Here is a 15764-nt window from a genome sequence, read left to right on the forward strand (position 1 = left end):
CTACACTTACCAACAAAAAAGCAAGTCAATTCAACGTGAACAAAGGACTTGAATAGACATTTGTCCAAAGAAGATATACAAATGGCCAATGTGTACATGAAAGGATGCTCAACATCACTTAATCGTTAGAGAAATGCAAATCAAAACTACAATTAGATACCACCTAACACACATTAGGATCACTATTATCAAAAAACAGAAAATAACAAGAGTTGGGAGGATATGGAGTAACTGGAACCCTTGTGCACTGGTGGTGAGAATGCAAAATGGTGCTGCTGCTGTGGAAAACAGCACAATGGTTCCTACAAAAATTACAAATAGAAATACCATATAATACAGCAATTCCACTTCTGGGCATATACCAGAAAAAAAGTTCAAAGCAGGAACTCAAAGAGATATTTGTACTCCCATGTTTATAGCAACAGTATTCACAATAGCTAAAAGGTAGTAGCAACTCAAGTGTTCATCCATGGATAAATGGATAATCAACGTGAATATTATTTAGCCTTAAAAAGGAAAGAAATTCTGACATATGCTACAACACTGAGACCTTGAAGACATTATGCTAAGTGAAATAAGCCAGTCATTAAAAGACAAATACTACATGATTCCACTTACATGATGCAATAAGAGTTGTCAAAATCATAGAAATAGAAAGTAGGAGGCTAGTTGCAAGGAGCTAGGAGAAGTGGGGAATGATGAGTTATTATTTAATGGTGATATGGATTGTGTCCCCCAAGTTTTATGAAGGAGCTAGAAGTGGGGAATGATGAGTTATTATTTAATGGTGATATGGATTGTGTCCCCCAAGTTTTATGTATTAGTAGCTTGATTCCCACTGTGTCTGTTAAGAAGGTGAGAAATCCTATTACGGTAATGGAAAGGTGGGGCCTTGGAGAGGTGATTAGATTCTGAGGACCATGCCTAGTGAATGGATTAAAATGGTAATCAAGGGAGTGATTCTGGGGGCTTTAAAAGGAGAGTGCATAAGGAGCTACCTCTCTCTCTTTGCTCTGCAATTTCTGCCATGTGAGACTCCTGGGTCACTGTCGCCACCAAGACCCTTCTTACCAGATGTGTTCCCCTGCACTGTGGACTTCTCAGCCTCCAAAACTGTAAGCAATAAATTTTTATTTTCTTATAAAATACCCAGTTCTGGGTATTTTGTTACAAGCAATAGAAATGGACTAATACAAATGGGTACACAATTTGGTTTTACAAGATGAAAAGAGTACTACTACATATGGATGGTGGTGATGGTTGTACATCATGAATATATTTAATACCAGTGAACTGTACACTAAATAATAGTTAAGGTGGTAAATTTTACCTTGTATTTTTCCCACAATAAAAATGGAAAAAAAATGAGACATTATACATATACTAAAATAGGATGACTAAAATCAAAATGTGTAATTATGCCAACTACTGGTCAGAATGTGGCAAAACTAGAACTTGCATTCACTGCTGACAGAAATGTGAAATAGTTTAGCTAGTTTGGAAAACTGCTTTTTTGTTTTTCTTTTAAGTAAAACGTGAAGATATCAGACTCTGCCAATCCACTCCTAGGTATTTATGAAAGGAAAATGAAAGCATACATCTTTACAAAGACTTGTACAAGAATGTTCACAGCAGCTTTATTTGTAATGGACAAAAACTAGAAAGAAAACAAATGTCCACCAACAGGTGACTGGATTAACAAATTATGGTATTTCCATATAGTGGTATACTTCTCAGCAATGAAAAGGAAAGAACTACTGATACACAAAATATTATGGATGAAATTCAAAATAATTGTGTTGAGTGAAAGAAGCCAAAGGAAAGAGTACACACTGTATGATTCCATTCACATAAAGTTCTAGAAAATGCAAACATCTATAGTGATAGAAAGCAGATAAGCAATTGCATGGTAACAGAGTTGGAGGAAGGAATGAATTACAAAGAGGAATCATTTATTATGTTCATTGCACTGATAGTTTCAGAGATAAATACATGTCAAAACAACAAATTGAAGGGCCGGCCCGGTGGCACACTGCTACAGTGTGCCGCTTGGGAGCGCAGTGGCGCTCCCACCGAGGGTTCGGATCCCACATACAGACCAGTTCCCGCTCACTGGCTGAGCGAGGTACAGGCGCAACACCGAGGGTTGCAATCCCATTGCCGGTCCCGGTCCGGTACGGGCGCGACACTGAGGGTTGCGATCCGTTGCCGGACACGAAAAAAGACAAAAAGGAAAAAAGAAAAAAAGAAATAATGTCATAAAGATGTGGATACCCATCGTAGGTTTGCACCCGTCACTGGATTAAGTTTTAACAGGTGAGCGTATAAAATGCTCTGTTATTCTGGGACAGAATAAACTCTTTTTTTTTTTTTTTAAAGATGACCGGTAAGGGGATCTTAACCCTTCACTTGGGGTTGTCAGCACCACGGTCTCCCAAGTGAGCTAACCGGCCATCCCTATATAGGGATCCAAACCCATGGCCTTGGTGTTATCAGCACCGCACTTTCCAAAGTGAGCCACGGGCCGGCCCTTAAACTCTTCATAAACATTACCCTCTACTACTATTATATAACAACAGAAAAAATACGTGGGTAATTAATTCAATGTTTAAAGCACCTTTAATATACCTTAGCTTCTTCCTCCTGTGCTTTTTTCACAATTGCTTGTAATTGCACCTCTCGTTTAAATTCCGCATGAAGTAATTTCTCTTCCATCATCCTACGTCGTTGATCTAACAATTCTTCCTTCCACTTCCGGACATCCTTCTCCTATATATAGTGAATTATCAAATAATTAATTTCAAAATATGCAATCATTTAACAGAAGTGCAAACAAATAAATGGCCTATGAAATATAAAGTCTAAACCTGGAAAGATCTTCTGGAGCATGAGTAATGATTAAGGACACAGACTATGAAGCCAAGCTACCTGAGTGCATAATCTACCTTGGCCACTTACCTGGGCAAGTTTTTTAGCCTATGTCTCAGTTTCCTTATCTATAAAAAGAGAATAACAATAATAATAGTGCTTAACTCATAGCAATATTTTAAAGATTGAGTTAATATATGTAAAACTCTTACAACAGTGTATTAGACATGGCTCTATAGAAATATTTGCTATTATCATTGTACTGCACCATGAGAACACTTAAAATAAACATACTGTGTATTTCTTATCCTTATAAACCTTAATGTCCCTATAATATAACCCATTATATAAATTATAATATGTTATATATATATATATATATATATGTATATATATATTATAACCATTACATTCAAGAAATATAAGTAATTTTATCCTAGAGACCGGAAAATGAAGAGAAGTCTGAAAAACCACATTATTTGTATAAGAAATACAAATCTCTGAAGGTATAACCATTACATTCAAGAAATATAAGTAATTTTATCCTAGAGACAGGAAAATGAAGAGAAGTCTGAAAAACCACATTATTTGTATAAGAAATACAAATCTCTGAAGGAACAGAGAGAATGGAATAAATATAATAACTGCCTTTAATTCCTCAAAATAATATCAAATGGGAGAAGTAAAAGACTTGTTCTGTGCTCCAGGAAATAAGGTTCAACATCAATGAGAATAAATCATAGAAAATCAGAAGTTGTCTCAATACGAAAAAACTAACATTTTAGTAGAATTTTATGTAAATAATTATGTGTTGAACTATCTGAAAAAGTATGATGCAGAAACAGCACCGGACTAGGAGCCAGAGAACAGGTCCTTGAAGCCTTCGTTCTGCAAATTATTGGTCATATGACACTAGAAATGACACTTAGCCTGTCCTAGATTCAGTTTTCACATCTGTAAAATGGGGTCAGTACCTGCCCTGTATACCTCACAGAGTTACTGTAGTGATCAGATGAGACAATATAAGTAGAACAGTGTTGAAAGCAATCACCCATTATACAAATGGAAGGTGGAGTTTACTATTAAAATTAATTAAAGTGTGCTATGGTTTGAATATGGTTTGTTCCCACCAAAACTCAGTTTGAGGCTTGGTTCTCAACACTGCAATGTTGAGAGGTTGAACCTGTAAGAAGTAGGACCTAATGGGAGGTGTTTAAGCCATGACAGCTCTTCCCTCTTTGGCAGCTTGGTGTCCTTCTTGCGAAAGAGTTAGTTACCAAAGAGTGGGCTGTTACAAAAGTTTGGCTTTGTAGACTCTCTGTTGCTCCCTCTCTCTCTATGTGACTGATCTCTTTGCATACAGCTCCCCTTCCACTTTCTGCCATCAGTTGAAGCATCATGAGGCCCTCAACAGATGCAGCTGCCCAATCTTGAACTTTCCATCTGCCAGAATTGTGAGCCAAATAAACCTCTTTTCTTTACCCAGCCAGGTACTCTGTTATAGCAACACAAGATGGACTAAGACAAAAGGATACCTACATTGATGAGAAAATTAAACTAGAGAACTTCTAAAGTCTTGTACAATTTCAGTAATCTGTATTTTGCATGAATATTTGTAGATTATACTATACATTAATAAAGTATACTATGTAATTTTATTTGTATTAAAAAACATAGTAAGAGAGGATATGTATTTGTGTTAGAGAACTTCTCTTAAGTTGAGAATGAAATAATGTATTAACTCTTATAAAATCCCACAACATGGACACTCTGCTTTTAATATCTGATCTATTCATTCTAAAATGACAAATTCTGAGGTTCAGGTAAAAAGAAAATTTTCTTTTTACCGGAATTTTCTTCCAGTTACAGTCAACTTTACTACTGTATTAAAGAGAATCTTATGCTACCTAACTCATTCTTACAAATATTCAGGTTATTTGGTCCAATTATCTCTCCCAAATTTAAAACATACATTAAAAGTAAAGCAAATAATACACTTAACCTATGCATATTGTACTACTTTCCAGTACCAGAAGATAACAAAGTTCACCTGTAACTACAATGTAGTGGTCATACATCTTCTGTCACCCTGTGTTTGATAATTGTAGTATGCAGCCTCCAAGACAGTGCCAAATGACCTAAGACACCTGGTATTCAGACCTCTGTGTAATATCTTCCTACATTGTAACCAGAAGAACACAGCAAAAGTGATGATATAAAAGACAGTGCAGCTTCCATTTTATCAACTCACTCTTTTTCTCTTTCCCATTCTCTCGGATTACATGGGAAAACCACCAGCCACATCATAAAGACAGTTGGGTTATGGAAAGGCCCACTTGTCAATGAACTGAGGTTTCTAGCCAACAAGCAAAGAGGAACTGAGGCCTGTAAATAACTGCACGAATGAGTTTGGAAATGGATCCTCCAGCCCCAGATGACTACTACCTTGATTGACAGCTTGACTGCAACCTCAGCAGAGACCCAGAGCAAGAATCACTAGGCAAGCCACTCCTGGTTTCCTTGCCCACAGAAATTGTGAACTAATAAATGTCTGTTGTTTTAAGTTACTAAGTTTTGAGGTGATTTGTTACAAAGCACAGATAACCAACGCAGTACTCATCTGCTACATGAGAGAAATAGTAAGAGTGACCATATGTTCAGCAAACTCCAAGTTAGCACTATATCACTGTTTTATATACTTATGTCATTTAAGCATCACAAGAGGTTTATTATTATACTTGTCATTTTACAGATAAAGAAACTGAAATCAATCATGTTAAGTAAATTGCCAAGGGCCTCATAGCTAATTTTGTGGTAAAATCAGGATTTGAGCTTAGTTATCTCCAAAGCCCATGTTCTTTCCACTATAACACACTAATCAATAGTTAGACAGGTGGAAATACTCAGACTCTTTTCTGTAAATATAATTAGTGCCATGCTTATTCAAACCTGATCATCCTATTTTTTTACTATTGATAATAGCAAGTTTTTTTCTTTTAATCAGTTTCTATCACATTACATTAGTAGATATTCCAATGAAAAAGATCTTTGAATTCAAAACCAACTTTTGCTATGCTGTTTTTGTTTGTTTTGTTAACTATAATCATGATGCTGTACATTACAGCTCCAAAAATTATTCATCTTGCATAACCGAAACTTTGTACCCTTTGACCAACACTACCCCATTGCCCCTCCCCATAGCAACCAACATTCTACTTTCTGCTTCGATAAATTTGACTATTTTAGATTCCACGCATAAGTGAGATCATGCACTATTTCTGTGTCTTGATTATTCCACTTAGCTTAATTAATGGCCTCTAGCTCCATCCATATTGTCACAATTGGCAGAATTTCATTTCTTAAAGTTGAATAAAATTGTATACACACACACACACACACATTTACATTGTCCATTCATCTGTTGGCAGACATGTAGGTTGTTATATCTTGGCTATTATGGATAATGCTACAATGAACATTATATATCCTTTGTATATATAACTGGATATATAGCCAGAAGAAGTACTGCTGGATCAAATAGTAGTTCTATACTAAATTTTTAAGGAAACTCCATACTGCTTAGCATAATGGCTGCACTAATTTACATTCGCACCAGCAGCATACAAGGATTCCCTTTTCTACACATCCTTGCTAACTTCCCTTTTGTCGTTTTGATGATAGCCATCCTAACAGATGTAAGGTGGTACTTCACTGCAGTTTTGACTTGCCTTTCCCGGATGATTACAGATGTTGAGCAACTTTCCATATACCTATTAGTCCATTTTAATTTCTCCTTTTTAGACGTGTCTACATAGGCCCTTTGCCTATTTTTGAATTGAGTTATTTTCTTGCTATTGAGTTATGTGAGTTCTTTAAATATTTTGGATATTAACACCTTATCAGATATGTTTTACAAATATTTTCCCCCACTCCGTAAGTTGTCTTTTCAATAGGCCCTTTGCCTATTTTTGAATTGAGTTGTTTTCTTGCTATTGAGTTATGTGAGTTCTTTAAATATTTTGGACATTAACACCTTATCAGATATGTTTTACAAATATTTTCCCCCACTCCGTAAGTTGTCTTTTCATTTGTTGATTTTTTTCCTCTGTTGTGCAGAAATTTGATATGATCCCACTTGTCTATTTTCACTTTTGTCACCTCTGCTTTTCGTGTAATATCCAAAAATTCATTGCAAAGATCAAAGCCAAGAAGGTTTTTCCCTATGCTTTCTTCTAAAAGTATTATTTCAGGCTTTATGTTTAAGTCTTTAATTTTGAATTGATTTTTGTATATAGTGTGAGATAGGGGTCCAATTTTATTCTTCTGCATGTCGAGATAAAATTTTCCCAACATCATTTGTTCAAAAGATTATACTTTCCCCATTGTGTGTTCTTGGCTCCCTCGTCAAAGATCTGTTGACCATTATTATTGCATAGGTTTGTTTCTGGGTTCTCTATTATGTTCCATTGGTCTGTATGTACATTTTAATGCCACAACCAAACTGTTTTCATTAACATACCTACATTATATAATTTGAAATCAGGAAGTATGATGCCTCTAGCCTTATTCTTCTTGCTCAAGATTATGTTGTATCTTGGCAGTCCTTTGTAGTTACACAGTCATTTTAAAACTGTTTTTTCTATTTTGGTGGGGGGGGGGAAAGGCATGGGGATTTTGATAGGAATTGCATTGAATCTGAGGACACTGTAACAATATTAGTTCTTGCAATCCATAAACATAAGATGTCTTTCCACTTACTTGGTGTCTTGTTTATTTTCTTTCATCAATGTTTTATAATTTTCAGTGTATAAGTCTTTCATCTCTTCGGTTAATTCCTAACTCTTTTATTCTTTAATTTTCCTAATGTAGATACTATTATTTTCTCAATTTCCCTTCTGGGTAGTTCAACATTAGTTTGTAGAAACCTCAGTGATTTTTGCACTTTTTTTTTAATTGAAACAACTGATTGCATATATCTGTGGGGTGCAGCATTGAATATCAATACCAGTGTACGATATGTGATTTTCAAACCAGGATAATTAGTATATTCAACATTATACAACACTATCATTTTTGTGACCCTTTACCAATTTCTCACTAATCTCCCTTCCCCCTCCCCCTTTCCCACCTCTAACAACCTCAGTTCTCTTCTCTCCTTGTGAAAGTTCAATGTATTATTGTGATTGACACACCTCCCTTCCTCCCATTTATTATTTCTTTTTAGTTCCCACTTATGACTGAGGACATGGGTATTCCTCTTTCTCTGCCTGGCTTTTTTCACTTAAGATAATTTTCTCTAAGTTCATATGTTGCTGTGAATGACAGAATTTCATTCTTTTTTAAAGCAGAGTAGTATTCCATTGAGTATATATGCCACATTTTCCTTATCCAGTTTTCCATCAATGGACATTTAGGATTGTTCCAACTCTTGGCTAGTGTAAATAGAGCTGCGATAAACATGGGAGTGCAGCTATCCCTTCAACATGATGATTTGCATTCCTTTGGGTATATACCCAGCACTGGGATTGCTGGGTCATATGGCAGTTCTATCTGTAGTTGTCTGAGGAACATCCATACATTTTCCATAATAGCTGCACCAATTTACAGTCTTACCAATAGTGTAGGAGGATTCCCCTTTCTCTGCATCCTTGCCAGTGTTTGTTATTCTCTGTCTTTTGGTAATAGCCAGTCTAACTGGGATGAGATAATATCTCAATGTGGTTTTGATTTGCATTTCCCTGATGCTTAGTGATGTCAAGAATTTTTTCACATGTCTGTTGGCCATTTGTATATCTTCCTTTGAGAAAAGTCTGCTCAGCTCCTTTGACCATTTTTTAATTGGGTTGTTTTTCACTCTTAAGTTGTTTGAGTTCCTTGTGTATTCTGGATATTAACCCCTTGTTGGATACATATTCATGAATATTTTCTCCCATTCTATAGGCTGTCTTTCACTCTGTTAATCACCATATTTTTTGCTGTGCAGAAGCTTTTTAGTTTGATATAATCTCATCTGTTTATTTTTCCTTTGTTACCTGTACTTTTGGGGTCTTATTCATAAAAGTTTTTGCTCAGTCCTACTTCCTGATGCATTTCCCCTATGTTTTCTTTTAGTTGTTTTGTAGTTTCAGGTCTTATATTTAAGTCTTTAGTCCATTTTGAGTTAATTTTGGTATACGGCAAGAGGTACAAATCTAGTTTCATTCTTCTACATATGGATGTCCAATTTTCTCAGCACCATTTACTGAAGAGGCAGTCTTTTTCCCCAGTGTAAGTTGTTGTGCCTTTGTCAAAGATCAGTTGACTGTAAGTATGTGGATTGATTTCTGGGTTCTCCATTCTGTCCCATTTGTCAATGTGTCTGTTTTTATGCTGCTACCATGCTGTTTTGGTCACTATATCTTTGTACTATAATTTGAAGTCAGGTAGACTTATGCCTCTAGCTTTATTTTTTTTGCTCAGAAATGCTTTGGCTACTTGGGGTATTTTGTTGTTCTATGTGAATGTCAGAGTTGTTTTTTATTTCTGTGAAGGATACCATTGGTATACTGATGGGGACTGCATTGAATCTGTAGATTGCTTTGGGTAGTATGGACATTTTCATAATGCTAATTCTTCCAATAGAAGAGCATGGGATGTCTTTCCATCTTTTGGTGTCCTCTTTAATTTCAGTAGTGATGCATAGTTTTTGTTGTAGAGATCTTTCACTTCCTTGTTCATTCCTAGGTATCTTATTTTTTTTTTTTTGATGACTATTGTAAATGGGCTAGCTTTCTTAATTTCTTTTTCTGCTAGTTTGCATTGGAGTATAAAAATGCTACTGATTTCTGTGTGTTGATTTTGTATCCTGCAATATTATGGAAATCATTTATCAACTCTAAGAATTTTTTGGTAGAGTCGTTAGGCATTTCTATACAGAACCATGTCAACTGCAAACAGGGACAAGTTGACTTTGTCTTTTCCAATCTGGATGCCTTTTATTTCTTTTTCTTGCCTCTTATTCTGGCTAGTACTTCCAATATTATGTTAAATAGGAGTGGTGAGAGTGGGCATCATTGTCTCGCTCCCATTCTTAAGGGAAAAGATTTCAGCTTTTCCCCATTCAGGATGACACTGGCAGTGGGGTTGTCATATATGGCTCTTATTGTGTTGAGATACTTTCCTTCTATACCTAATTTAATGAAAGTCTGTATCATGAAGGGATGTTGAATTTTGTCAAATGCTTTTTCTGCATCTATTGAGATAATCATATGGTTTTTATCATTGATTTTGTTGATGTGATGTATCACATTTACTGACTTGCATATGTTGAAACATTCTTGCATCCCTGGGATGAATCCCACGTAATCGTGCTGTATAATTTTTTCTGATGTGTTGCTGTATTCTATTTACTAATATTTTATGAGGATTTTTGCATTTTTGTTCATCAAACATAGTGGCCTGTAGTTTTCTTTTTCTGTTGTATCTTTGTCTGGTTTTGGTATCAGGGTGATGCTGTCCTCATAGAATGAGTTTGGGAGTATGGTCTCTGTTTTGATTTTTTGGAATAGTTTGAAGAGAACTAATGTTAATTTCTCTTAAAAGGTTTGGTAGAATTCAGAAGTAAAGTCATCCAGTCCTGACCTTTAAATTGCTGGAAGACTGCTGATTACTGCTTCAATCTTGTTGCTTGTTATTGATCTGGTCAGGTTTTCTATTTCTTCTTGTTTCAGTCTTCGTAGTTTGTATGTGTCCAAAAATTTATCCATTTTCTTCAGGTTTTCAAATTTGTTGGTGTATTGTTTTTCTTAATAGTCTCTAATGATTCCTTGTATTTCTGTGGTATCAGTTGTTATATGTCCATCTTCATGTCTAATTTTCATTAATTTTTGTTATTTGGGTCTTCTCTCTTCTTTTTTTAGTTAGCCTAGCTAATGGTTTGTCTGCCTTGCTTATCTTCTCGAAAAACCAACTTTTTGTTCACTGATCTTTTCCATGGTTTGGGGGGTTTTTTGGTTTTTGTTTTTTAAACATACAGCACCTGGTATTCCAAGGCAGGCTCCCATCCAAGTAATAACCAGGCCCCACCCTACTAAGCTTTCAAGATCAGAAACATTCAGGGTGGTATGGCTGCAGAAAGTAAGTTGTATTTGTGCTTTCATTTACTTCAAAGTATTATTTAAATTCCATTTTGATTTCCCCTTTTCCAAATATCTGTTCAATAGTATAATGTCTAGTTTTTACATTGTTGTTAATTTTCTTGTTTTCTTTCTGTTATTTCTAGAGTCATTCCTCTGTGATGTAAGAAGTTACTTGGTATATTTTCAATATACTTAAATTCCTCAAGTGTGTGACCTAACATGTGATCTACCCTGGAGATGTTCCAAGTGCACTTTAGAAAAATGAGTATTCTGCCACTTTTGGGTAGAAAATTCTGTATATGTCTGTTAGGTACATTTACTCTATAGTATTGTTCAAGTTGATTGTTTCCTTATTGATTTTCCACCTGGATGTTCTATCCATTGTTGAAAGAATGCACTGAAATCTCCTAATATTATTGTACTGCTATCTTCAGATCTGTCAACATTTGTTTAATATATTTAGGCGCTTTGATATTGGCTGCAAATATATTTTAAATTGTTATGTCTTCCTGTTGAACTGATGTTTTATCATTATTTAATGACCTTTCTCTCTGGGAAAATTTTTTGATTCAAAGTCCATTTTATCTGATATAATACAATATCTTTTTTCCATCCCTTCTCATTCAGCCTATGTGTCCTTTAGATTGAAAATGAATCTTTTGTAGATAGCATATGGCTGGCTCTTGTTTTTAATTCTCTCAGTCACTTTCTGCCTTTCAATTGGTGAGTTTAATCCATTTACATTTAAAGTAATTACTGACAGGTAAACTTACTATTGCCATTTTGTTAATTATTTTCTGTTTTGCAGTTTGCTTGTTCCTCTCTTCCTCTATTTCTGTCTTATTCTGTTATTTGATTTTTTTTTGTAATGGTTTGATTTTAATTCTTTCTTTTTATCTTTTGTGTACCTACAATAAGTTGTGCCTTTGTGTTTATAAACATCTATTTTAATAACAACTTAAATTCAAATACATACAAAAACTCTACACTTTTACCTGACAACACATTTTGTGATCTTGGTCAGAGTTTACTACTTTTCATATGATGAGTCCATTACCAAATTTTTGTCATTATACTTTTCCTTGGTACTTTTGTCCTTTAATTTTTATATTGGGGTAAATGGTTGGTTGTGCACCACCATTAGAGGGTTACATTGATGGAGTTTGGATGTGTTGTCCCCTCCAATACTCATGTGGAAATTTGATCCCCAATGTGGCAGTGTTGGAAACTGATTGAGTCATGGGGGCAAATCCCTTATGAATGAATTAATGCTCTCCCTGGGGGCGGGGGTATTAATGAGTGAGTATTTGCTCTATTAGTTTCCACAAGAGTTCATTGTTTAAAGGACCCTGGCACCTCCTCTCTTGCTTCTCTCTCTTGCTTCCTCTCGCCACATGATCTGCTTGTACCTGCTGGCTGCCTGCCACTTTTCTGCCATTAGTAGAAACAGCCTGAGGCCCGTGCCATATGCAACTGTCCCAGAATCGTAAGCCAAATAAACCTCTCTTCTTTATAAATCACCCAGTCTCAGGTATTTGTTATAGCAACGCAAAACGGACTAAAACAGAAAATTGGTACCAAGGAGTGGGGTGTTGCTATACAGATACTTGAAAATGTGGATGCAGCTTTGGAACTGGGTAATGGGCAAAGGTTGAAGGAGTCTAGAAGAATCAGAAGAGAAAAAAATGAGGGAAAGTTTGGAAGATTTTAGAGATTGGTTACGCAGCTGTGACCAGAATGTTGATAGAAACATGGACAGTAAAGACCATGTAGATGATGATGTCTCAGACAGAAATGAGGAACTTATCAGGAATTGGGGCAAAGATCACCCTTGCTATGCCATAGCAAGGAATTTGGCTGCATTGTGTCCATGCCCTTGGACTTTGTGGAAGGTGGGACTTAAGAGTTGTGAACCAATGTATCTGGTAAAAGAAATTTCCAAGCAGCAAAGCATTAAAGATGCTGCATGTTTATTTCTAACAGCCTATGCTGAGTTATGGCAGAAAAGGCATGATGTAAAGCCAGAATTTTAAAAGGGAGCAGAGTATAAAGATTTGGAAAATTTGCAGCATGGCCAAGTAATAGAAAAGCAGAGAGCATGCAACGGTGCAGCCCAGCAACCATTAGCTCAGAAGATTAGTACAAAGGAAAGGGATTATCAAGAGAAGGAGAAAAGGGCCCTGAAGGCATTGCAGAAGCCTCTGGGGCCAACCCTTCCATTTCAGGCCCAAATGCCTAGGGAGACAGAATGGTCTTGGGGAAAAGGCCTGAGGCACCCTCCATGGGCTCGCTGCCCAGGGCCACCTTGAGAAGCTGCTTCCAGCACCAACAGCTGCTTTGGCTGCTTCAGCTGTGGCTAAATTGGCCCCAGGTGTGGCTGGACCCACAGCTTTGGAAAATACAAGCCAGAAGTCTCGGCAGCATCCACGTGGTGTTAGGTCTGCAGGCTTACAGAATGCCAGAGCTGGGAAGGCTTGGGAACCTCCACCCAGATATCAAAGTATGTACAGAAAATTCTGGGGGCCCAGGAAGAGATCTGTCACAGGGGTGGAGTTACCACAGAAGGGGTGGAATGACGAAGTTTGGATGTGTTGTCCCCTCCAAAACTCATGTGGAAATTTGATCCCCAATGTGGCAGTGTTGGAAACTGATTGAGTCATGGGGGCGGATCCCTTATGAATGGATTAATGCTCTCCCTGGGGGAGGGGGGAGTAATGAGTGTGAATTCTCACTCTACTAGTTCCCACAAGAGCTGATTGTTTAAAGGACCCTGGCATTGCTTCCTCTTGCCATGTGATCTGCTTGTACTCACCAGCTACCTGCCACTTTCTGCCATGAGTAGAAGCAGCCTGAGGCCTGTGCCACATGCAGCTGTCCCAGAATCGTAAGCCAAATAAACCACTTTCCTTTATAAATTACCCCGTCTCAGGTATTTCTGTTATAGCAACACGAAATGGACTGATATATACGGTATTCTGCATTTGACTATATATTTACCCCTACTGGTGAGATTTATACTTTCATATGTTTTCATATTGCTCTTTATCATGTTTTCAATTCTATTATAAGAACTCCATGAAGTGTTTCTTCTAAGCCATGCCTAGTGGCAAAAACTCCCTCAGTTCTGTGTGTCTGGGAAAGACTCTCCCCTATGTTTTTAGGGATAGCTTTGTAGTGTATAGTATTCATGGTTGGCAATTTTTTTCTTTCAGTACTTTGAATATATCTTGCCATTGTCTCCTTTCCTGTAGGGTTTCTGCTGAGAAATTCAGTAATAATTTTTTCTGGTGGTGGGGGAGGGGAGTCCCTTGTACGTAATGAGTCACTTTTCTCCTGCTGCTGTCAGAATTCTCTCTTTGTCTTTGAGGGTTTTTTTAAATTTATCAATATACAGTTAGTTGATTTTTGTGTTCCTTTACCAATTCCTCCTTTTCTCCCCTCTCTGTCCTTCACATCAACATTATATCTATTCACTTATCTTAACAAGTTCAAGGAATTATTGTGATTGTTGTGTCTTCTTCCCTCCCACCCCCTGTCTATTTGTTTTGATAGTTTAATTATATTGAGTCTTGGGTAGACTTCTTTATCTTCAACCTGTTTGGGGTTCTATGGGCTTGAGTCTGGATATGTATGTCCCTCCACAGATTTGGGAAGTTTTTTGGCTATTATTTCTTTATAAAAGCTCTCCAAACCTTACTCTCTTCTTCTGATTCTTATCATATGTATAATGGTTCAATGACAATGTCCCATAAATTCCATAGGCTTTCTTTACACTTTTTCATTCCATTTTCTTTTTTCTCCTTTTACTGGATAATTTAAATGGCCTTTCTTCGAGTTCTTTAATTCTTTCCTCTGCTTGACTAAGTTTGCTGCTAGAGCTCTCTGGTTGAATTTTTTGGTTCAGTCACTGTATTCATCAACTCCAGAATTTGTCTGCTTCTTTTTTATGGCTTCTATTTCTTTCTTGAACTTCTCATTTTGTTCATGTGTTGTTTTCCTAATTTTGTTCAATTATTTATCTGTGTTCTCTTGTAGCTCCCTGACCTTCTGTAGAACAATTATTTTTAATTCGTCATCAAACAGTTTGTGGATCTCTATTTGTATTTAGGTTGGTTATTGGAAATTATTATGTTCCCATGCTGGTGTCATGTTTTTTCAATTTTTCCTGTTCCCTGTATCCTTGCATTGCTATCTGTGTATTTAAAGAAGCAGTCACCTTATCCAGACTTTACATATGCATAAGGAAAGACCATCACATGGGAGAGGGGATTATGAGGACCTAAGTAGAGTGGGGGCACAAGGGAGCATATTGTTGTTGCACCAGGCTTAGTGGAATGTGGGACACCAAATGTAGGCTGTGCAATAGCTCTGGGTCCCATGATGCACAGGGGCATGGCAGCTCACAGAGCTGAGGTTGGCAACATCAGTAAATATGGGATCTTTGGCTGCAAAAGCTAAAGGGTACCTGCCATGCCTTCAAGGGCTGTTGGGATTACTAGTGGCACCTTGTGTTGAGCAGCAAGCACACCTGGGTAGATAGGGGCCAGGGCCAGTGGCATACACAGCTCTGGAGTTTGGCTGCAGAAATGCATGTGGCAATGGGAGCCAGAGCCAGCTGTGGGCATGCATGTGCATGGCTACTGGGCCATGCACATACACTGACAACTAACAGAGGGCCAGGGCAGTAGCTTGTATTCCTGAGGCTGAAAGGATTGGCTGCAGCCACAGGCATAGTTGTAAAAATCAGAGCCAGTGGCAGGGGCCAAGACCAACCCAAAA

General features: G+C 37.0%; 1 protein-coding gene across 1 annotated transcript in view; it reads right to left on the reverse strand.

Annotated features, from left to right (window-relative positions):
- The window catches only part of LOC103606846 (S phase cyclin A-associated protein in the endoplasmic reticulum-like), a gene marked incomplete at both ends in the record, with an annotated part of 78468 nt that overhangs the window by 19832 nt on the left and 42872 nt on the right, over positions 1-15764 (reverse strand). The window contains one exon of the mRNA XM_008591383.1: positions 2629-2769. Coding sequence (XP_008589605.1) covers positions 2629-2769 — 141 coding nt within the window. The remainder of the gene's footprint in view (positions 1-2628; positions 2770-15764) is intronic.

This window comes from Galeopterus variegatus, unplaced genomic scaffold (genome assembly GCF_000696425.1).
Source record: "Galeopterus variegatus unplaced genomic scaffold, G_variegatus-3.0.2 Scaffold6885, whole genome shotgun sequence".
NCBI classification, from domain to species: Eukaryota; Metazoa; Chordata; class Mammalia; order Dermoptera; family Cynocephalidae; genus Galeopterus; species Galeopterus variegatus.